Source organism: Mustelus asterias, chromosome 3, assembly GCF_964213995.1.
Source record: "Mustelus asterias chromosome 3, sMusAst1.hap1.1, whole genome shotgun sequence".
In the NCBI taxonomy this organism is placed as follows: domain Eukaryota; kingdom Metazoa; phylum Chordata; class Chondrichthyes; order Carcharhiniformes; family Triakidae; genus Mustelus; species Mustelus asterias.
The window spans coordinates 22519821-22544549 of NC_135803.1; the positions used below are offsets into that span (position 1 = coordinate 22519821).

The 24729-nt window shown below is 43.4% G+C and overlaps 1 protein-coding gene across 1 annotated transcript in view; it reads right to left on the reverse strand.

Moving 5' to 3' along the window:
• Positions 1 to 18897: 18897 nt before the first annotated feature.
• LOC144483139 (transmembrane protein 255B) overlaps positions 18898 to 24729 on the reverse strand; it is a 62982-nt gene continuing 57150 nt past the window's right edge. The window contains exons 8-9 of the mRNA XM_078201931.1: positions 22573 to 22704; positions 18898 to 20293 (exon numbers count right to left, since the gene is read on the reverse strand). Coding sequence (XP_078058057.1) covers positions 20147 to 20293; positions 22573 to 22704 — 279 coding nt within the window. The 3' untranslated portion in view covers positions 18898 to 20146. The remainder of the gene's footprint in view (positions 20294 to 22572; positions 22705 to 24729) is intronic.

Genomic DNA, 24729 nt, shown 5'->3' on the forward strand with positions numbered 1-24729 from the left:
TGCAGATTTATTTTGAGCAAAGGTGTTGATTTGTTTTCAGTCAAAATATTTGTGTGTATGTGAGCATTCTGCGTCTAGCTAACCTGTCAGGCGAAGTCAAAAGTAAAGTTTATTTATTCGTCACAAATAGGTTTATATTCACACTGCAATGAAGTTACTGTGAAAGGTCCCTAGTCGCCACACTGCAGCGCCTGCTCGGGTACACTGCAAGAGAATGTAGCATGGCCAATCCACCTAACCAGCATGTCTTTGGACCGTGGAAGGAAACAGAAGTGCCCGGAGGAAACCCATGCAGACATGGGGAGAACGTGCAAACCCCACACAGTGACCCAAGCCAGGAATTGAACCTGGGTCTCTGGCACACTGAGGCAGCAGTGCTAACCACTGTGCCATCGTGCCGATCCTCCTCATCCCTTCTCTCGTTACAGCCATGCTATATCCTCCAGCCCTACAAATCTGAGATTTCTGCACTTCTCCAATCCTTACTTTAACTGCTACACAAATAGTAGCTGTCCTTCCAGCTGCCTTGGCCCTAAGCTCTGAAATTTTCCCTCTATACTTACTTCCTCCTCCTTTAAAATGTTCCTTAAAATCGCATGTTTGATCAAGCTTTTGTTTGCCTGTCCTGATATCTTCTGTAGTTCAGTATTATTTTTTGATAGCGTCACAAGGTGCTTAACAGGGCTGTTTTGCTACATTAAAGACACAATATAGATGAAAGGTGTTTGTTTGCATTGTAAGCGATGTTGATTTTTTAAAACATGAACTATTACAAGCAAGCTTAAAGTTAACAAGATGACACAAGCAAATACTTCTGGGATCTTTTGCATGGTGTAACCAAACACATTGTCTATCTTTAAGATCTGGCTGGTTGTAGGGATTCGCATTCTAATCAGTATTCTGTAGCTTGATGTTTGTGTCTCTGTGCCCTGCTTGAGAGCACATTTCCACTCCATCTGACGAAGGAGCAGCGCTCCGAAAGCTAATGGTGTTTGCTACCAAATAAACCTGTTGGACTTTAACCTGGTGTTGTTAAAACTCTTACTGTATCTCATAGAAGACAGAGGGTAGTGGTGGATGGAAAATTTTCAGACTGGAGACCAGTTACCAGCGGTATACCACAGGGATCAGTGCTGGGTCCTCTGCTATTTGTGATTTTTATCAATGACTTGGAGGAGGGGGCTGAAGGGTGGGTCAGTAAATTTGCTGATGACACCAAGATTGGTGGAGCAGTGGATGAGGTGGAGGGCTGTTGTAGGCTGCAAAGAGACATTGATAGGATGCAGAGCTGGGCCGAAAAATGGCAGATGGAGTTTAACCCTGATAAGTGCGAGGTGATTCATTTTGGTAAGACAAATTTGAATGCGGATTACAGGGTCAACGGCAGGGTTCTGAGGAATGTGGAGGAACAGAGAGATCTTGGGGTTCATATCCACAGATCTCTGAAGGTTGCCACTCAAGTGGATAGAGCTGTGAAGAAGGCCTATAGTGTCTAGGGTTTATTAACGGGGTTTGAGTTTAAGAGCCATTGGGTTATGCTGCAACTGTACAGGACCTTGGTGAGACCACATTTGGAGTATTGTGTGCAGTTCTGGTCACCTCACTATAAGAAGGATGTGGAAGCATTGGAGAGAGTGCAGAGGAGATTTACCAGGATGCTGCCTGGTTTGGAGAAAAGGTTGAGGGAGCTAGGGCTTTTCTCTTTAGAGCGGAGGAGGATGAGAGGCGACTTAATAGAGGTTTATAAGATGATGAGGGGGATAGATAGAGTGGACATTCAGTGACTGTTTCCCCGGTTGGAAGTAGCTCTTACTAGGGGGCATAACTATAAGGTTCATGGTGGGAGATATAGGAGGGATGTCTGAGGTAGTTTCTTTACTCAGAGAGTGGTTGGGGTGTGGAATGGACTGCCTGCTGTGATAGTGGAGTCGGACACTTTAGGAACTTTCAAGCAGTTATTGGATAGGCACATGGAGCACACCAGAATGATAGGGAGTGGGATAGCTTGATCTTGGTTTTGGGCAAAGCTCGGCACTACATCGAGGGCCGAAGGGCCTGTACTGTTCTATGTTCTATGAAGTACTGTAGTCATTGTTTTGGTTGTAATGTATGGACTTACAGCAACCAATTTGTGCACGTAAAGGTCCCACAAACTGCATTGAGGTAAAGACTAGATAAGTTTATTTTTTAGCAGTGTTAGCTGAAATATAAATGCTGACCAGAACTACCTGCTCATTGATCAGATAAAGTATATCTACCTGTATAGGCAGGTGGGTAGATTATTGTCTTCAACTTCCCCTCTAATTTTCATTAAAATCTCCAGTGCAGAAGGAGGCCATTTGGGCCATCGAGTCTGCACCGACAACAATCCCATCCAGGCCCTGTAACCCCACATATTTACCTTGCTAATCCCCCGACACACGGGTCAATTTAGCATGGATAATCAACCTAACCTGCACATCTTTGGACTGTGGGAGGAAACAGAGCACCCGGAGGAAACCCACGCAGACACAGGGAGAATATGAAAACTCCACACAGACAGTGACCCAAGGCTGGAATTGAACCCGGGTCCCTGGCGCTGAGAGGCAGCAGTGCTAATCACTGTGCTACTGTGCCGCCCCTTCATCTTGACTTTGTTGTATACTTTTGCTTTATTGTCATTGGATCAATATCCTGGAATTCTCCACCTCACCATCATGGAAACAATGTCAATCAGGACTGCAACAATTTTAACAAGGTAATTCAGCATCACTGCCTCAGGGCAGTCATAAAAAGCTTGGTCTTGCTCGTATTACCCACATGCTGAGAAATGAGAGTAATATAGAAACTGTTGTATCAATTAATTATGGATGGCCCTTCTGTAATTGAGGCTGTTTAGAACATCTCAAATGGCGGTTTCACCAGTTGGGAGGTACAGAGATTTAGTGGATCGCTTCAGTCTCAGTCATACTGGACATTGAATCCTGGATGTATGAACAAAATTGGCCAGATATCCTAATTTTCAGTTAATGCCTTCCAGCTCCTCTCATGCCAAGCCTCAAAGTTTTGTTACCTGTTCTGTAACAAACACATGCAGAGCAACTTCCAAAATGCAAGTGGATTCAATGTTCCAGATGTTCAAATTCATTGCAGCATGCCAGGCTTAACTTGGCATCAGTCCATGTCCTTGCGATTGGTTTTAGCAGAAGAAATAATGCTTGTAGTGATCCATCCTCCCTCCCGTCCCTCCACCACTCTTCAAGGTACTCTGCAGCAGGTACATTACATTACAACAGGTACATTGGTGTCTTCAAAATAAAACCAATACCCCTGTGAATCACATTCAACTCTCAGCTTCGTCTTGGTGCTTCCATATAGAAACCTTCCCTTGCACAACTCCCTCCCAAAAAGTTAAATTATTATTTGTCTTTCAGGCCACAAGCTTAACTGTAATTGAACTCTGCTATCATTGAAGAAATGATGTGGAGATAGCGGCGTTGGACTGGGGTAAACACAGTAAGAGTTTTAACAACACCAGGTTAAAGTCCAACAGGTTTATTTGGTAGCAAATGCCATTAGCTTTCGAAGTGCTGCTCCTTCGTCATTGAAGGAAGCCAAGGTACCCTTTGGTCCTAAAGAGCTACCCCACCCTGTAGCATCTAGGTACAGATGTAATAGGTGAGGAAGTTTAGCTGACCGTGCAACGCCTTGTGAAAAGAGCATTGCAATCCTTAAGTTGATATTCATGAAGACATCAAATCAGATGAGTCACTGGACAATCATGGCTTCCTCCCCTTTTGAGTTGGTTAAGTTTGTGAATATTTCCACTTTTATTATGTGGCCTTTGCTGTTGGAGTACTAGATTTAAAAACTACCCTTCACTCATGGACACCCATTGATTACATCTTTTTCATTTTGGCTGCAACATGACTTGCCAATTTTTATATTCTATGCCCCGACTGATAAAGACATGCATGCCATTCGCTTTCTTGACCACTTTATCCACTTGTGTTGCCACTTTCAGGGAACTGTGGACCTGTACGTCCAGATCAATCTGTATGTTAATGCTGCTAAGGGTTCTGCCATTTACTGTACATTTCCCTCTGCATTAGACCTTCCAAAATGCGTCACCTTGGATTTGTCCAAATTAAATTCCATCTGCCATTTCTTTGCCCAAGTCTCCAGCCTTTTTTTCCTGCTGTATCCTCTGGTAATCCTCATTATCCGCAGCTCCCCCAGTCTACATGTCATCTGCAAACTTAATAATCAGACCACCTACATTCTCCTCCAAATCATTCATTTATGTTACAAACAACAAGGGTCCCAGCACGTCCCTGCGGAACACCACTGATCACAGATCTCCAGTCAGGAAAAACATCCTACCACCGCTACTCTCCTATGACTAAGTTCTGTATCCATCTTACCAGCTCACCATGGATCACATTTTTGATTTGATTTATTATTTTCGCATGTATTAATAAACAGTGAAAAGTATTGTTTCTTGTGTGCTATATAGATAAAGCATACCGTTCATAGCGAAGGAAAGGAGAGTGTAGAATGTAGTGTTACAGTCATAGCTAGGGTGTGGAGGAAGATCAATTTAATGCAAGGTAGATCCATTCAAAGTCTGGCAGCAGGGAAGAAACTATTCTTGAGTCAGACTTTTGTATCTTTTTCCCGATGGAAGAAGGTGGAAGAGAGTATGTCCGGGGTATGTGGGGTCCTTAATTATGCTGGCTGCTTTTCCAAGGCAGCGGGAAGTGTAGAGTCAGTGAATGGGAGGCTGGTTTGCATGATGGATTGGGCTACATTCGTGATCTTTTGTAGTTTCTTGCAGTCTTGGGCAGAGCAGGAGCCACACCAAGCTGTGATACAACCAGAATGTTTTCTATGGTGCATCTGTAAAAGTTGGTGAGAGTTGTAGCTGACATGCCAAATTTCCTTCGTCTTCTGAGAAAGTAGAGGTGGGCTTTCTTAATTATAGTGTTGGCATGGGGGGACCAGGACAGGTTATTGGTGATCTGGACACTTAAAAACTTGAAGCTTTCGATCATTTCAGCTTTGCCCCCATTGATGTAGACAGGGGCGTGTTCTCCACTACGCTTCCTGAAGTGGATGACAATCTTCTTCATTTTGTTGACATTGAGGGAGAGATGATTGTCGTCACACCAGTTCACCAGATTCTCTATCTCATTCCTGTACTCTCCCGTTATTGTTTGAGATCCGAGCCACTACGGTGGTGTCAGCAAGCTTGAAAATTGAGTTGGAGGAGAAGAATTTGGCCACACAGTCATTGGGTATAAGGAGTATAGTAGGGGGTTAAGAACACAGTCTTGTGAGGCACCGGTGTGATTAAGAAAGCATACGGCATGCTTGCCTTTATCGTTGGAATTTAGAAGGCTGAGGGGGGATCTTATAGAGACCTATAAGATAATGAAGGGGCTGGATAGGGTAGAGATGGAGAGATTCTTTCCACTTAGAAAGGAAACTAGAACTAGAGGGCACAGCCTCAAAATAAAGGGGGGTCAGTTTAGGGCAGAGTTGAGGAGGAACTTCTTCTCTCAGAGGGTGGTGAATCTCTGGAATTCTCTGCCCACTGAAGTGGTGGAGGCTACCTTGTTGAATATGTTTAAATCACGGATAGATGGATTCCTGATCGGTAAGGGAATTAGGGGTTATGGGGATCAGGCGGGTAAGTGGAACTGATCCACTTCAGATCAGCCATGATCTTATTGAATGGCAGGGCAGGCTCGAGGGGCTAGATGGCCTACTCCTGCTCCTATTTCTTATGTTCTTATGTTCTTATCAGCTGGGGCATTGAGTACAGGAGTTGGCAAATCATGTAGCTATCTAAAACCTTGGTTAGGCCGCATTTGGAGTATTGCGTACAGTTCTGTTCACACTACCAGGATGATGTGATAGCTTTGGAGAGAGTGCAAAGAAGATTCACCAGGATGTTGCCTGGTCTTGAGGGTGGTGGCAGTGAGGCGAGGTTGAATAAACTAGGATTGTTTTCACTGGAAAGATGGAGGATAAGGGGAGACCTGTTAGAGGTCTACAAAATTATGAGAGACATAGGGTGGATAGAAACTTTTTGCCAGGGTGGAAGTGTCAATTACAAGGGGGCACAGGTTCCAGGTGAGAGAGAAAAGGTTTTCCATGCAGAGTGGTGGGTACCTGGAACTTGCTGCCAGAGGTGGTGGTGGAAGCAGGCACATTAGCAACATTTAAGAGACATCTGGATGGGTATATAAATAGAGGAGGAATAGAGGGATACAGACCAAGTAAGGGCAGAAGGTTATTTTGTAGTTAGGGCATCATGATTTGCACAGGCTTGGAGGGCCGATGGACCTGTTCCTGTGCTGTACTTTGTTCTTTGACATTCAACAGGCATATTCTGGTATTGGAAGGCTGAATGCAGTTTTGCATTTACTGTGCAGTTTGTCTCAGAACAGGTTGATTGATGCCAAAAGATTTACATTCAAATTCTTAAGGGTCCAAAGACAAGCAAGTTTCCACTGTTTTATTATTAATAAGAAGCTATTTTCTCTTTAGATTGCAGATGTGATGCATCTAGCTGTAGTTTGTTTTAATTGTACCTGCTGGGGATTTTTATAGAACACTGGGAATTATACCCTGACAAGAATATTAATCAAATGCACCAGGTGAGTTCTCAACCTTTCACAATAACTCTATGGCAAAGAACCATCAGATGTTTGTAGTTGGGAGTTAATAATGCTGAAATTTGGCTCACTGATTGACTTATTTGTCACATCATTCAAGTGCCATGTTTTACAACATTGGTGATTATGGTTCTCCAACTTTCACTGTCCTTGATAGCAGCTGACATCTTGATGGTCGTCTCAAATCTTACACCAGATTTTGATTTTATTATTGTCATATGTATTGGGATGCAGTGAAAAGTACTGTTTCTTGTGCTATTGAGACAAAACATACCATTCATAGACTACATAGGGCAGAAGGAAGGAGAAGGCGCAGAATATCGTGATGTAGCCATAACTAGGGTGTAGAGAAATATCAACTTAATATAAGGTAGGTTTGCTTTTTTGGGCTGTAAGTTCTAAGCTCCCCAGCATCGTATTGGGGATGTATCCAATATGATGCTGGGCTAATGGCCCAATGAATGGCAGTTGGAGTTTAATATAGATAAATATGACGTGATGCATTTTGGTAGCTTGAATGGGGCAAGGTAGTTAATGGGCATTGAGAGTTATAGAACAAAAAGATCTAGGGGTGCAGGTTCATAGCTCCTTGAAAGTGGAGTCACAGGTGGACAGGATGATAAAGAAGACACTCGGCATGCTTGGTTTCATTGGTCAGAACATTGAATACAGGAGTTGGGACGTCTTGTTGAAGTTGCACAAGACATTATGAAGGCCACACTTAGGATACTGTGTACAGTTCTGATCACCCTATTATAGAAAGGATATTATTAAACTAGAAAGAGTGCAGAAAAGATTTACTAGGATGCTACTGGGACTTGATGGTTTGAGTTATAAGGAGAGACTGGATAGACTGGGACTTTTTTCTCTGGAGCGTAGGAGGTTGGGTGATCTAATAGAGGTCTATAAAATAATGAGGGGCATAGATAAGGTGGATAGTCAACATCTTTTCCCAAAGGTAGGGGAGTCTAAAACTAGAGGGCATAGGTTTAAGGTGAGAGAGGAGAGATGCAAAAGGGTCCAGAGGGGCAATTTTTTCACACACCGGATGGTGAGTGTCTGGAGCAAGCTGCCAGAGCCAGTAGTAGAGGCAAGTACAATTTTATTCTTTAAAAAGCATGTAGACAGTTACATGGGATATGGGCCAAATGCGGGCAACTGGGACTAGCTTAGCAGTATAAAGTAGGCGACATGGACAAGTTGGGCCGAAGGTACTATTTCCATGCTGTAAACCTCTATGATTCTGCCCCTCAAATGTTTGGACAGTCCCAGGTGAGGTTTGCACAGCAATTGTCCGAATGTGTAAATATCCCCAGGGCAATTGCCCTGCACTGAGAACCTTCCAAAAATGCAATTTAAATCCCCTTCACCCCCTCTGTGACCTCCCTCCTTCTCATCTACTGTGGCCTGTGGAGTATGTTGGCAGCTCCAGCAATTTCATGTCAGAACTCGCACAAGCTACCGAGTGAATGAATACGTCCTATCTTGCCAATTATCAAGGGCGTAAAAAAAACGATGTCAAAAATCCAGATGGGAACCATAATTCACAGGATTAACTTTTTTCTGGTTTACTTGACTAAATAACATTGCAAAAAAGTCACAGTAATTCATCTTAACTGCATGCTGACTAAATGTTGGCAGCTGAGCTCAGTATTGAGATCGATATAAATTGGAGACAAGGATGAAGACCCTTAGATAGCTGATGCAGCACAATATTCTTGGAACTAAGCTATTCAGGACTAAAATCACCAGAGATGAGTAAAAGATCCACTGCTGTTTTTGATATATGTAATTGACTTGGACGTGGAACTTAGAAGATTAGTAAAGAGGGAAGAACACAGAAACAGATTTAAAGTGGATATAGACAGGCTGGCAATAAATGCCAATACAGAGTAGGTAAGATGAAATTCAAAGCAGAAAAGGGTGAGTGATACATTTTGATGGGAAAAATGAGGACACTTGGGTCTAGATGAGGCAAAACATCTTGCTGTGCTCCTTAATGAGGGTGGCATGGTGGAACAGTGGTTGTCACTGCTGCCTCACAGTGCCAGGGACCCAGGTTTGATTCCCAGCTTGCGTTACTGTCTGTGCGGAGTCTGCACGTTCTCCATGTGTCTGCGTACGTTTCCTCTGGGTGCTCCGGTTTCCTTCCACAGTCCAAAAAGACATGCTAAATTCTCCCTCTGTACCCGAACAGGCACCAGAGCATGGCGGCTAGGGGATTTTCACAGTAACTTCTTTGTAGTGTAAGCCTGCACTGTAAACCAATGTAAGCCTACTTGTGACACTAATAAATAAACTAATTAATGCATGTGTCAATGGATTGTTTTATACCCTTTAATTAACTTAATTTAAAATTTTCCCTTCTCTTTCCTAGTGGCATGTCAGTAAGACATGAAACAAATCATAAACTATGTAAATCAAACTTTTTTCCATTTTACTTATTTTAAAATGAACTTTGGATCAAAAGATGGCCACCACAAGTCATCTGATGTCTGGCATTGTAAGGTGACCATTAAGGCGGTATATGAATTACACTGGAGACATATGTTGCTCATGGCATCTTGCATCGGATACTGTCAAGATTCATTTCAAAAGGAGCTTACCTCTGCAGTGGAGTCCAAGGCTTTACCAAGAAAATAGTTACCTGGGACAGGGTCATTAATATGGATAATACTTGCAAATGCTAATGACGCAGACATTAGAAGTCATAAAAGAAAAGTCAGGTCCAGGCATCAGAAAAACATCCCTTTATGAAATCATTGTGGAGGAAGGAAGTTTCATAACTCGTGACCATTTTGAGATCTCTATTCAGTTTAGAATTCAGTAACAGCCTGTCTGCTGATTTATCTCAGACCTGCCAGCATCCAACAGCAGGATTCCAGGTTGACCAAGCAGCCTGTAACAAGCCCGCCTTGAAGACTGTTCATCTGGAAGCCAAGCAGACCAGGTCTCTGAATATCAACCTCATCATCTCATTGTGGCATCAGCAATTCAAGGAATTCTGCCTTCAGCCAGGCACTTACTTGAATTGGAACCTCTGTCTGAGAGAACCCTTCCTCTGATTAGTACTTTCTGGACTCTGGAAATCAGATTAACTGATGTTTTCTGTGGTTATTTTTACTGTTATTCGTAGTTGTAGAAACCTGTCTTCAAACTCCCCTATTGTATACAATGTGTGTGTGTGTGTGGGTAGTTAGTTTAATCATCCCCTGGATTTGAAACAAAAACAGAAAATGCTGCAAAATCTCAGCAGGTCTGACAGCATCTGTGGAGAGAGAATTGAGCCAACATTTCGAGTTTGGATGATCCTTCGTCAGAGCTAAGAGCAAAGAAAATCAGAAGAGATTTATACCATGAAGGTCCAGGGGGGTGGGGGGGGGGGGAGCTGTAATTGGACAAAGGGAATATAAATGAGGATGAAGAAGGCTGAGAAAGGTGCTAAAAGTGTCCATTAAGTGATCAGAATGTGTCAATGGCAGAGCAGAGGTACAGATGGTTAAAGCAGTTGCCCTGAAAGTCAGGGGGAGGGAAGATGGAGAGTGGGAATGGTAAAATGGAAGTAAGAAAGAAGGATGATAATGGATGAATGTGGTGAAAAGGAGAAACAGAATGAAATAACATAAATGGAAATGGGGTGAAGGTGGGGGAGAGAGTTCATGTTCTAAAGTTGTTGAACTCAATGTTCAGTCCAGGAGGCTGTAAAGTGTCCAGTCGGGAGATGAGGTGCTGTCCCTCCAGTTTGCGTTGGGGTTCACTGGAACGTTGCAAAAGGCCAAGGAAGGACATGTGGACAGGATTTCCAGCACTTCCTGTTTTTGTTTCAGATTCCAGCATCCGCAGTATTTTGCTTTTATCCCCTGGGTTTGAATGTGTGAATAAACTAAACTACTGATTTAGTCCTGAGAGTTTGCTGCAAGTTACTTTAAAAATGGTCTACACAAACCGGGGGTATTTTGGAATAAGCACCACAGTATATTTTAAACAAAAAACACCCCTGCTAATGGACAGCGAGAGAATGAAAGGAGTTTAGTTTTGCCCCTCTTTCTCCTGTCCGTAACACTAGCATCCAGTTTGACTGATTTTAGTTTGCAGACCTATTTAAAGCAATTCTTAGGGCATTTCTGCTTAAATGATTTCGGTTATGTTGTGGGCGGCACGCCAAACAGCACGATGGTTGGATTTCTCCGAAACAATTCTTGACATATGGCTTTTGAACGAGCTCACCTTTTCGGCTTTCTTAAGCAGGAGGCAAAGGAAGCTCGGACTAAAAACCTAATATTGCCACTAAGATAACAATAACAATCCCATCATGCTAGGCATCATTCTTTCAGTATCACTGCGTGAAAGGCGCCATGCTGGGATGATAAACATTTAGTGTGGTCTGACTGCCTACATCCACTAACATAGAGATTAAACAGTGTAGTGGTATTATCACTGCGCTTGGAATCCTTAGACCCAGGGTAATGCTCTAGGGACCAGGGCTCAAAACCCACCATGCCAGATGGTGAGATTTATTTTTATGGATGGCATGGTGACACAATGATTAGCACTGCTGCCTCAGAGCGTCAGGGACCCGGGTTCAATTCCCGGCTTGGGTCACTGTCTGTGTGGAGTCTATACGTTCTCCCTGTGTCTGCGCGGGTTTCCTCCGAGTGCTCTGGTTTCCTCCCATAGTCCAAAGATGTCCACGTTAGGTGAATTGGCCGTGCTCAATTGCCCCTTAGTGTCATGGAGATTAAAAGGGTAAATATGTGGGGTTACGGGAATACGACCTGGGTGGGATTGTCGGTGCAGGCTCGATGGGCCGAATAGCCTCTTTCTGCACTGTAGGGATTCTATTATTACTACAGGCACTGGCAATGACCATATGTTTTCTGAGTTGAGAGAGACAGATGTAAAGCTGTAACATCTTTCAGGGCATTTTTGGGCTGTGACTGATATTTGGCTTGGATTCCTTACAACCATACAGCCATTGAATAAAGTGAACATTTTGCTTCATAAAATTATAAACCTCTATTAAAACATCACATTCCCTTTGCAAGACCTGGCCTCACCTGCCGTCAGTGACTATTAAAATGCCGGGAAGATCATGCGCAAATTCCTGCTTTATAGCAAAAGCTCCCTGTGAGGAAGTCTTTCAGCCAGTTAATGCTAACAACTAAGTCCTGGACCATTACCAAAGGTTAATGAATTTTTCCAGCTGTTATCTTTGCATGATTCAGCTTTCAGTAGAATTTTATTGATGTTATTGATGGAAGATTAGAGATTGTTTCCATTGGTCAGGGAATCTAAAACTGTCAGGGTGGCACGGTAGCACAGTGGTTAGCACTGCTGCTTCACAGCTCCAGGGTCCCGGGTTCGATTCCCGGTTCGGGTCACTGTCTGTGTGGAGTTTGCACATTCTCCTCGTGTCTGCGTGGGTTTCCTCCGGGTGCTCCGGTTTCCTCCCACAGTCCAAAGATGTGCGGGTTAGGTTGATTGGCCAGATTAAAAATTGTCCCTTAGAATCCTGGGATGCGTAAGTTAGAGGGATTAGCGGGTAAAATATGTGGGGGTAGGGCCTGGGTGGGATTGTGGTCGGTGCAGACTCGATGGGCCGAATGGCCTCCTTCTGCACTGTAGGGTTTCTATGTTTCTATGTTATTTTTGGCAAGATGTGAAAACGCATAAACCACATTAGTAATATGGCCATATTTTCAAAATGCTGTCTGTTCAGCCTTGGAACCTCTGAGCAAAACATGTTTGTTGCAAGTGCTGAACTGTACTTTTAATTAATGCCTTATATTTATGAAATTCTGTAACTATTGGCTTCGTCTCATGACACTTTCTGAGCATGTAATTATTGTGCAACAGATTCTGAAAGGTACTTGTGATCATTGACTATTCAACAATGGAACAACCACAACCCTCTGGGCTGGAGGATTCCAAAGATTCACAAGCCCTTGAAATTTTTCCTCATCTCAGTCCTAAATGATTCACTCTCTTACCCTGAGACTGTGCCCCCATGTTTTAGATTCCCTGACAGTTTTAGATTCCCTGACCAATGGAAACAATCTCTAATCTTCCACCTTATCAGGCTGGTTTGGACATTGCATCCACATGCCAACTAATTGGCTACCAAAGCAGATTCTCTGTTCATAACTTAAGGATGGCACCTGATCTCTGGGGACATGGAGAACATTTTCAAGGCACTCTGAAGGCCATGTGAAAAAGGGGATAAATTGACATCAGTAGGGAGAACTTGCTACCAGACCCCTACTATATACTCCTTATAAACCTATGACCATGTGGCCAAATTCCCCTCCAACTCGATTTCCAAGTTTGCTGATGACACCACCGTAGTGGGTCGGATCTCAAACAATGACGAGGCAGAGTACAGGAAAGAGTTAGAGAATCTGGTGAACTGGTGCGATGACAATACTCTCTCCGTCAATGTCAATAAAATGAAGGAGATAGTCATCGACTTCAGGAAGCATAGAGGAGAACATGCCCCTGTCTACATCAATGGGGGTGAAATAGAAATGGTCGAGACCTTCAAGTTTCTAGGTGTCCAGATCACCAACAACCTGTCCTGGTCTACCCCATGCCGACACAATAGTTAAGAAAGCCCACCAATGCCTCTACTTTCTCAGAAGAGTATGGAAATTTGGTATGTCTCACAAACTTTTATAGATGCACCATAGAAAGCATCCTTTCTGGTTGTATTACAGCTTGGTATGGCTCCTGCTCTATCCAAGACCGCAAGAAACTACAAAGGATTGTGAACGAAGCCCAGTCCATCACTCAAACCAGCCTCCCACCCTTTGACACTGTCTACACTTCCTGCTGCCTCGGAAAAGCAGCTAATATAATTAAGGACCCCATGCACCCCGGACATTCTCTCTTCCACCTTCTTCCGTTGGGAAAAAGATACAAAAGTCTGAGGACACGTACCAACCGACTCACGAACAGTTTCTTCCCTGCTGCCATCAGAGTTTGAATGGACCTACCTTGCATTAAGTTGATCTTTCTCTACACCCTAACTATGACTGTAACACTACATTCTGCACCCTCTCCTTTCCTTCTCTATGTACAGTATGTTTTGTCTGTACAGCGTGCAAGAAACAATACTTTTCATTGTATCCCAATGTGACGATAATAAATCAAATCAAATCAAAAATGTGGCAGTTCCTCAGCCAACAAGCCATAAGACAGTCAGAATTTGACTGCATAATCTTGGCTACAAAGAAGCAACAAAAATAAAGAGGGGAGAGAGTGAACCCAGCTTGCGAATCCCTCCTTTGTTAGGGCAATCCTTGTTCTCTCTGCCCAAAGATCTATGGCTCCAGGATTGGCCACCTGAGAACACAAATCACGAAGCCTGGAAGAGGTTATCCTTGTTTCGAGGGACTGTCAATGATGGTAAATCACCAACAAACTGCTCGCCAGAGCTCAGTGTGGCGTCTGCCAGGGCCACTCAGCTCCAGACTTCTCAAGCAAGGGCAAATGATCTGAATCCCAGTGGTGAGATGGGAGTGACTGCCCTGATTTGATGAATTATAGCATCAAGAAGCCCAATCCAATTGAAGTCACCAGGAATCAGGGGTCATACCCAGCACAAAGTCATGGTTGTTAGAGGTCCATCATCTCAGCCCCAGCTGCAGGTGTTCCTCAGGGCAGGGTTCTTGGTTCAATTACCTTCAGTTGCTTCATCAATGACATTACTTCCATCCTAAGGTGAGTATTGGGGATGTTCACTGACAAGTACAGTGTTAGTTCCACTCTCCTCAGATAATGAAAGATGCCGTGCAAGATCTGGACAATATTCAGACTTGGGGCTGCTACATGGCATTCATACCACAAAAGTGCCAATTAGGAACTGAAAAGAAGATAATCCTGTGGTTCTAAGGGCATTTTTGAAGTACTAAATGAGAATGTTGCTGTTGTCTTCTCTACAGTTACTTATACAGTCCCTGGAGGATAATGTTAATGTAGCATTAAAAGCAGAGGTGATAGTAATGTTGGATAGAATAAAATTAGACAAAGAGGAGGCACTTCAGTTAGCAGTCGGCAAAGTAGAAAAGTCACCTGGCCTAGATGGGATGCACTCTCGGTTACTGAGGGAGGTAAGGCTGGAAATTGGAAATGTTCTGACTACAATGCTTTTTGGATATGGGGGGGGGGGGCGTTAAAAGACTGAAAATGTAACACCCTGTTAAAACCCGACAACTGCAGATCAGCCTGAACTAGGTAAACATTTAGAGACAATAATCCAGAACAAAATTAACGGACACGAGGAAGCATATGGACTAATAATGAAAGATAGCATGGATTTGTTAAAGACTAATCATATTTGACTAACTTGATCAAATTCTTTAGCGAAGTAACAGTGAGGGTTGGAGTGGTTGAACCATAGTGTATGTATGAAAACTTTCAAATCATGTTACACAAAGTATCACGTAATGGACGTGTCAGCACAGTTAAAGCTGATGGGAATAAAGGGATAGTGGGAACATGAATGCAGAGAGTGGTTAAGGGACAGAATAGTTGTGGTGATTGTTTTCTCTGACCGGAAAGAAATTTGCAGAGATGTTTCTCATGTTAATGACCTCGACTTGGGTACAAGAACGTAATTTGCACAGCAACGTTAATGTATATAAAAGTTGCTCACCAAAAAACTTTCTCCTTTTTAAACAAGACTCGTAATATAAACTTCCTCTCAGGCTTACTTTATGGCATTTTTAAATTTATTTAAGTTTGTGTATTGAAATAAAATATCTCAGTAAAGCTTATTTGCACTAGATTTATATCTGAGGTGAAGTAACATACATTTTGTAGAGCAGACCTGAATTAGAATAACAATTTAGTGGATTTGTTATTTCAATCTGTACTATAAAAATTCTTGTTGAAGACATGACAGCCTGTGGAAAAAAGACCTCAAAGTTATTGAACTCTGATCAGAGGGAAGAAACTGATTTGAGGGCATAATTCAATGTGGTCTGATTCTAGGATTAGGCTACTGGATGTTAATAAGAGATTCAGATTAGAGACTAAATGATTAGGTTCCTGGTTGAGATTAGGAAGGTTCAGCAGGATCATGGGAAGAAATGAAATTCTCTAACCTGGAGCCAGCCTTTTTCAATATTGTTTGGAACCACATACTCCAGCCAGACTCTGCTAAACCTTACTTTCTCAGGAGGCTAAGGAAATTCAGCATGTCGCTATGACTCTCACCAATTTTTACAGATGCACCGTAGAAAGCATCCTTTCCGGATGTATCACAGCTTGATATGTGTCCTGCTCTGTCCAAGGCCGCAAGAGGATTGTGAACGTAGCCCAGTCCATCACGCAAACCAGCCTCCCATCCATTAACTCCGTCTACACTTCCCGCTGTCTCGGAAAAGCAACCAGCATAATCAAGGACCCCATACACCCCAGACATTCTCTCTTCCATCTTCTTTGGCACAGTGGTTAGCACTGCTGCCTCACAGCACCACGGACCCGGGTTTGATTCCCGGCTTGGGTCACTGTCTGTGTGGAGTTTGCACATTCTCCCCGTGTCTGTGTGGGTTTCCTCCAGGTGCTCCGGTTTCCTCCCACAGTCTGAAAGATGTGCTAGTTAGGTGCATTGACCCAAACAGGCACCGGAGTGTGGCAACTAGGGGAATTTCACAGTAACTTCATTGCAGTGTTAATGTAGGCCTTACTTTTTGTGACTAATAAATAAAATAAATTTTACTTTTAAAAAGATACAAAAGTCTGAGATCACGTACCAACCGACTCAACAACAGCTACCTCCCTGCTGCCATCAGACCTTTGAATGGACCTACCTTATATTAAGTTGATCTTTCTCTACACCCCAGCTATGGCTGTAGCACTACATTCTGCACCCTCTCCTTTCTTCTCCCCTATGTCCTATGAACAATATGCTCTATGAACAGTTTGCTTTGTCTGTATAGTGCGCAGGAAAAAATACTTTTCACTCTATCCCAACACATGTGACAATAATAAAACAAATCAAATACATATGGAAGTAATCGGTAGGGTCTAGTGCCTATCAATGTTGGTGGCGAAATCAGTTTGTCGTTACTTGGGGTTCGATGGTAGTTACAGCTAACAGCTAGATGTTGCTGTTAGGGAACTGGTAAGGCAAAGAACTCCATTTTCTTTGTGCAAACATATTTTAAATACTTAGCATAGGCAAAGCAAAGAAGTGGATAATAGGGTGCAAACATTTCATTCAGTTGAGGCATTTTGATCTGTATGCTATAGAACATGTTCAGGGAATTATAAAAACAGCAGAGGTCAGTCAGTAAGTAAATCACCCTTTCTCTGTCAATGCTAGAATACACTACACTCCTGTATTCAAACACTCCAACCCTCACTGTTACTTCCTAAAGAATTTGATCAAGTTAGTCAAATATGATTATACTTGTGTCTTTTATCACCTCTTAATGACCCCACACAAGGAAACAAAACTTTCACTGCGATTGCATCGTAGAGATGGCGTTGCTTATGTCAAAAGGCACTGAAATTAAGTGTGAGATAGGATCTGATGGTATACTCAATGCATTTTCATAGAATCCCTACAGTGCAGAAGGAGGCCATTCAATCCATCGGGTCTGCACCAACTACAATTGGTGGCACAGTGGTTAGCACTGCTGCCTCACAGCGCAAGGGACCTGGGTTCGATTCCCGGCTTGGGTCACTGTCTGTGTGGAGTTTGCACGTTCTCCCCATGTCTGCGTGGGTTTCCTCCGGTGCTCCGGTTTCCTCCAACAGTCCAAAGATGTGCAGATTACGTGAACTGGCCATGCTAAATGGCCCCTCAGTGTACCCAAACAGGCACCCGAGTATGGCGGCTAAGAGATTTTCACAGTAACTTCATTGCAGTGTGAATGTAAGCCTACTTGTGACTAATAAATCAACTTTAACTTTTAATCTTTCCCACCCAGGCCCTACCCCACAACCCCATGCATTTACCCTAGCGAGTCCCCCTGACACTAAGGGGCAATGTAGCATGGCCAGTCCACCTAACCCACACATCTTTGGACTGTGGGAGGAAACCAGAGCACCCAGAGGAAACCCACGCAGACACAGGGAGAACGTGCAAACTCCACACAGAAAGTGACCCAAGCCGGGAATTGAACCGGGTCCCTGGCACTGTGAGGCAGCAGTGCTAATCACTGTGCCACCGCCCTTTTGTTGTTCACACTATTAACATGTCCATTTTTCCAGGACAGAAGTTTCCTTCCAATTCGTAGAGAGTAGAAGGCCATTGCCTATAATGCAGGACATTATTAGGAAGAAAATCAGGAGACACCTCAGTTCATTCAGTGTTAAGGCCACGAGAAGAAAAATAATGTAGAGCAGCAAACAGTGTCACGAAAGATGCAACATCAATTCTAAACTGTTGGGTTTCCATCCAATTTTTTATGCTAAGCTTGGAGTTTAGGGGTGGATTTTATAAGGTTGCCTCTCAGTCAGAGAGCTGTCTTTGTGAATTGGCTGCCTGTCATTGATGTTGCTTGCGGTTCATGGAGTTCAACTGAAATGAAAATTGGGTGCTTCCTATGACAGGTGGCCAATCATCAACATCTGGTTAACACTTTGAGAAGTGGTGGCGTAGTGGTATTGTCACTGGGCTAGTAATCCATGGACCCAGAGTAATGTTCTGGGGACCCGGGTTCAAATCCCACCATTGGTAGGATGGTGAAATTTAAATTCAATTAAAAAATCTGGAATTAAAAGTCTAATGGCGAACATGAGGCCATTGTCGATTGTGGTAAAAACGCATCTGGTTCAGTAATATCCTTTAGGGAAGGAAATCTGCCGTCCTTACCTGGGCTGGCCTACATGTGACTCCAGATCCACAGCAATGTGGTTGACTCTTAAATGCCCTCTGAACAAGCCACTCAGTTCAAGGGGAATTAGGGATGGGCAACATATGCAGGCCCAGCCAGCGATGCCCACATCCCATGAACAAATAAAGAAAAACTCAGTTGGTAAATTTCTTTTTAATAATGGCGGGAGGCATTGGCTCCATTAGGGAAGGAATTCCAGAGCTTACGGTCTCGGCATCTAAAGGCATGGCTGCCAATGGTGAACCAATGAAAATTGGCAAGAGGCAAGCGTCACCTCCTATGGAATCTCTAGATTAGTTCTGCCATAGAATGGTTAGCATGAAATACTAATTGGTCCCTCAATTCCTTTCATGTAACAACATGAAAAATTCAACAAAAGGGCAAAACATACATTTGAAAATTTTAATATTTATATTCTACAAATTAACATTGATATGGCAAACCCTTTTCACACTGAAATAAGGTTTCATGATATAAATGCAATTAAAAATAGTAAGTTCAGTATTTGCTGAACGATAGCTTGATGAAGTTGGGTGCGAGTTCACACGCAGTTAAACAAAACACATGGTGAAATCATTGTGTTCTTCACGCAAGATCAAAGAATGAATCAGTCTCTTGGAGGTGTTCCATCCCCCACTTCCTGTGACTCTTGCGTGAAACTGAAGCCAGAGCTTGCAAAGAAAAGAAATCAGTTTATTTACGTCTCAAAGGAGGAGGAAAGGTTAGACGAGTCTGTCCAGAATCTGGCCCTGACTGCACGGCCAATAGTTGTCAGTTGTAGGAAGTGGAAGAGGCACAAGAGACGGGATTGGAGGAACATCGAGATGTTGGAGGGCTGCAGGGCGGAAGGAGGTTACAGGGATCAGGAGGTGCACGGCAGTTGAAAGATAAAGACGTTGGTAGACTGGGAGCCAATGTGTGATAGCGTGCGCAAGGGTCATAGGTGGGAAAGGACTTGGTGCGATTTAGGATACAGGCGGCAGTGTTTTTGATGGGCACAAGTTTATGGAGGATTAAGGAGGGCAGGAGAGAACTCAGGAAAGCTAGAATAATTCATCCTGAAAAATATAATCAATTCAAGGTAGCAAATATAATAAGGATGATTGTCCTTTGTCCTTTGGAAGCTGAAATCCATTGGTCTTATGACACCTTGTAGTGTTCCTTACGGGCTGGGAATCAGATTAACTGCAGGTTATAATTACAAGAGTAACAGGAATGTATTGCAGTCTGGAATGATCGATACTTTATAAATGAGTTCTATTAAACAGATAATATATTGAAAATACACATTTGTATGATATAAATATTTACAATGGTTTAATATATAAAAAAACATTGTTTTGTCCATGGTATGTGTGCCACAGGGATCACACAATGACTAAAACAATCATAGGTTAGATCTTGATTTTGTGACATTGTCAAACAGGTGATTAGGGAGTTAGTGACCATTATATTTTATTCTATGTTGCAGTCAATGGAAATAAAGGTCAGGAGAGTGCTGCCTATTCACTATCACCTGTTTCACACCATCAGGCAAGGTTGTGATCTACCTCTTCAAGTCTAATTTTTTTAAACCTCAGATCTGTAAATTAAAGTTTTATGGCTGGGTTAGTTTAGGTGCAGGCAGACAATAACTGATCATATTGGATACCCCATTGATTCATCTGGTAACAAATTATACAATGGGGCAAATGGTGGAGGGTTGCTGTCCATCTTCGCATGGTTAAGATTGCAGCAAGGCAGAGGTGCAGCCACTGGCATTGACATGTAATGAACAGAGGATCTCTGAAGAGAGAAAGACAAACAGCATTGATTTACACTTTCGACAGAATTTTCCCAAAGCTGCACAGTGTGTTGGATCAGGTAGGTTACGCTGTGTGGAACTCTCCAGCTTCCCAGACACCGTTTCCCGCCTGATTAAACAGCATGCCCTCCCCCTAGCTGTGCAATTTCAGAGTGCTGTGAGATTCACACAGCCAGCTGGGGGGGCGGGGCCTAAACATGCTGACAAGGCCAGGATTCTGAGGCGGAGTCGCCTTTTTAAAGGGTACCTCGATCTCAAAGGTAAATTAAAGGCCCCCCCCCCCGAATATGGAGATCAGGATCCCCTGATGGGAATATCCCCCAACCCCACACGCAGAAAGGCAGCCCCATACCATGCAATGATTAGGGCTCCCTCCCCCAACACCGCTCAAGCATCGCAATTAGCAGACTTCGTCCCGCTAACCTGCCCCCATCGCCGACATCGGGGCACTCCCCCCACCCATCAGTGGCACGGCCCCCCACCCTCACTGGAACCACCCTCCCCCTCATGGCACTGCCCCCCCCCCCTCTTTCCCCCCACACTCCCCTTTCACAGTTTCTGGCTCAGGCCCACCCTAATGCAGGCACAACCACCCCCCCCCCCCAGCAACCATTGGGCCCTCTCCCACACCCTTAAGGGAACAACCCCCCCACTCTCACATTGGGGCTCCCCAGAGGGCTCTCCTTGGCAGTGCCAGGTTGGCAGTACCATGGTGACTGTCCAGTCATATCCATCACTACCCCAGGGCCATACTCACCTCCACGCCTCTGGGGTGGCCATCACAACTGGTTCACATTTTTGAAAGCCAGTAGTGATTTGCACTAGCGTGGCAGCATGCCAACTGGGTGGGAGGATAAGGCATGGGCGGACATTATGGCGTCAAGGCCAGTAAGTATATATCAGTGTATTAAATATTAAGGGCGTGAACTTGATCACGTCCCCGGCAGGGGTTGGGGAAGATCTCAAACTGAGGTCGCATCGGCACAAATCCCGTTCTGGCCTTCTCATGAGATTTAGTGGCCATAATGGATTTGCCCCAATGGCGAATGAGCAACGCTAAATCTGCCCTTTGTATTTTCAAAAAATGTATATTTTCCCATGATTAATACAAATGTAAAATATAATAATCTGAAAGTATTTTCATAACACAGGTTAATTTTTACAATAGGAATGTACATACACCAGTGCACTTCCATCACTAGTTATTATCACTGAGAGAAGGATGTGTGAGTGCTTGAAATTTCTTTGCTATTTTTTTTTGTTAAGGTCCGATAACCAATTTTTTACAATGTCCTGTTACAGACTAAGAAATTTGGACAATTCGATTCAAACTGCTTCACAGCGCCAGGAACCCAAGTTCGATTCCGGCCTTGGGTGACTGTCTGCGTGGAGTTTGCACGTTCTCCCCGTGTCTGCGTGGGTTTCCTCTGGGTGCTCCAGTTTCCTCCCACAATCCGAAAGACATGCTGTTAGGTGGATTGGCCGTGGTAAATTGACCCTTAGTGTCAGGGAGATTAGCAGGGTAAATGCATGGGGTTACGGGAATAGGGCCTGGGTGGGATTGTTGTCGGTGCAGACTCAAGGGCCAAATGGCCTCTTTCTGCACTGATTCTATGATTCCTGCCTCATTTTACCTTGAAACAAGAGAATCTCCAGCTGGTTTCACCTTGATAATTGTTTGCAAGTTCAGAGACAGGGCGAGCTTCCTGTACCAGCTGGACTTGTCTTCAGCTCATGAACTGTGATGATAACACACAAATTAATCTGTTCGAGATCAGATCAATCATATAATGAAACAGTGTGACCACAAATTGGATAAAAAGTTGGTTGTTGCATCATGCTTGTTTCCGCACATTTTATTTGGCACTTTTTCAGTTCTATTCTACAATTTTACAGTTTATCTAGTTAAGCAATGGAAGATTTATTTTAATGCAGACATGTACATGGGTAATCCATGTTTGATCCTGTACTGGAAATGATGAAGGGTTCATATTTCACAATGGACTAACATAGGAAGTCCAGGGAAGGGCATTGCCTATTTTAACTGATGTTAGTATCTGAATGGAAAAGGAAAAGAGTTCTTCACTGACCTTTTGCAGGCAATGAGAAGTTGTCACCAAATCCAATTAGCGTATTTGGTCAAAATCGTAAATTATTTGACACTTTTTATGGATCACTGGTGGATACACATTGGAATAATATGCAAACTTCTTAAAAAACATGCACAAAACGAAGCACATATCTGCAACATTGCGTCTACCTCTTGTTCTTGTTGTAGCAGAGGTGCTGTTGGAGATACTGAGGGCTGGATCTGCGTCTGCTCCTTGACCTTATGTCTGGAATTTTGAATGTTGAAGAGCTGGATACTACCTTCAGGTCCAATGAGAGACGCCTTGAAAAAGCACAGAAAGAAAGTTGCAAAGCTTTGTTGGTTAAGATAAGCTTCACAGCAGTTATTGTGTTGGCTGAAAAAGTACTTTATATATTCCAACTAAGTTCACAGTACAGTGCTGTAGTTGTTCTTTTTTAAAAAGAGCAACATTTCCCGAGAAATAGAGAACAAATTAATAAAAGATTTGACAAACACAAGGTGCGATAGTATCAATTCTATCAAAGTGCACAGTATTACTCTGAGCCACATGAAAATGATACACAAGTCACTCGACTTTCAGCTCCACAAAACACATGTCCCTTGAATGATTGAAGCTGGTACCTGATTAAACACTCTCATCTATAAATATTGTTATCTTTAGTGTTTTCCAACAGTGTGTTCAAATTCTTTAACTTATTAATATTTTTATCTGTAAATGAAATTCTAGTTGTAGGCTTGGTATCTGATTTCCATTGATTCGATGAATCATAGAATCCCTACAGTGCAGAAGGAGGCCATTCAGCCCATCAAGTCTGCACCGACCACAATCCCACCCAGGCCCTATTCCCATAACCCCACATATTTACCCTGCTAATCCCCTTGACACTAGGGTCAATTTAGCATGGCCAATCCACCTAACCCGCACAGCTTTGGACTGTAGGAGGAAACCGGAGCACCCGGAGGAAACCCACGCCGACACGGGGAGAATGTGCAAGCTCTACACTGACAGCGTGGAGGCCGGAATTGAACCCTGGTCCCCGGCACTGTGAGGCAGCAGTGCTAACCACTGTGCCACCGTGCCGCCCTAATGGCCTTGATCCTGCTTTCCTCCTAAAATGAATGAATCAATTTAAAAAGCTAACAGGCAGAGATAAATGGCCTACAATTACCCCTAACTATTTACCCTTCTGGAGCTGATGTCTCCTATCACAGATGTTACTTGGTGGCTTGTCAGGAATTAGCTGAAAAAATTTCAATGTCAAATGCAAACTGAATGATGATTGATATCACCAATGAAGGAAGTTAGGAAAAGCATGAAGTGTGAGGGAAGTGAACTGGGACGCAATTATTAACTTGGGATGCTCCAGATTTAACAGTATGTGTGTATTTTCTCTGTCCCTCCAGTTACTAAAAATGAACTTAAGCAGAAACTTAAACCATTGCCCCAAAACTGGAGTAGAATAGGAGACAAACGCGTGTGACCTCGAGACTTCTCCAGAGCAACATTTCTGAAGCAGGATCCTCCTGCAAACAACAGATAGCATGGACTTTGTCCATATTGAATATCAAACTGGGATAAAGACGTCTGAGGGAGAGGACAAGGAAAAACTGGATTCGGCAAGTTTTACATTTTTTCTCGGTGTTCACTGATTGGATACAAAAAGGAAATATACTACATTGTATATCCAACCCATTTGGTAAAGTGTCTGACAGGAGACCTCGTGCAAAAACCAGCCCTACTGTAACGTAGCAACATCTTTTCTTATTCCTACATGGGTTTAGAGCCTTGCTGGCAAGGCCAACATTTGTTGCCATCCCTAACTGCCTTTGAGAATTATGATTTTTTTCTAAACCACTGCAGTCCATATGGTGTAGGTAGACCCACAGCGCTGTTAGGAAGGGAGATCCAGGTTTCTGACCCAGTAATGGTGAAGTTCTAGTTCAAGATGGTGTGTAGTTTGGAGGGTAACTTGCAAATGGTGTTGTTCCGTACACTTGCTACCCTAGTGCTTCTCGGTGGTAGAGGTCTTTGGTTCAGAAGGTGTTTAAAAGGGGACTTGGTAAGGTGGTGCAGTGCATCTTGTATATGGTACACACTGCTGCCACAATGCAGGGAGTGAATGTTTAAGATGGTGGATTGGGTCCTATCAAGGGGCTACTTTGATCTGGATGGTGTTGAGCTTCTTCAGTATTGTTGGAGGTGCACTCATCATGGAGAGTATTCTGCCACTTGTGCCACAAGACTTGTGCCTTATAGATGGTGGCTAGGCTTCGGGAAGTCAGGAGGTGACTGGGCAGAATTCCCATTCTCTGTCCTGCTTTTGT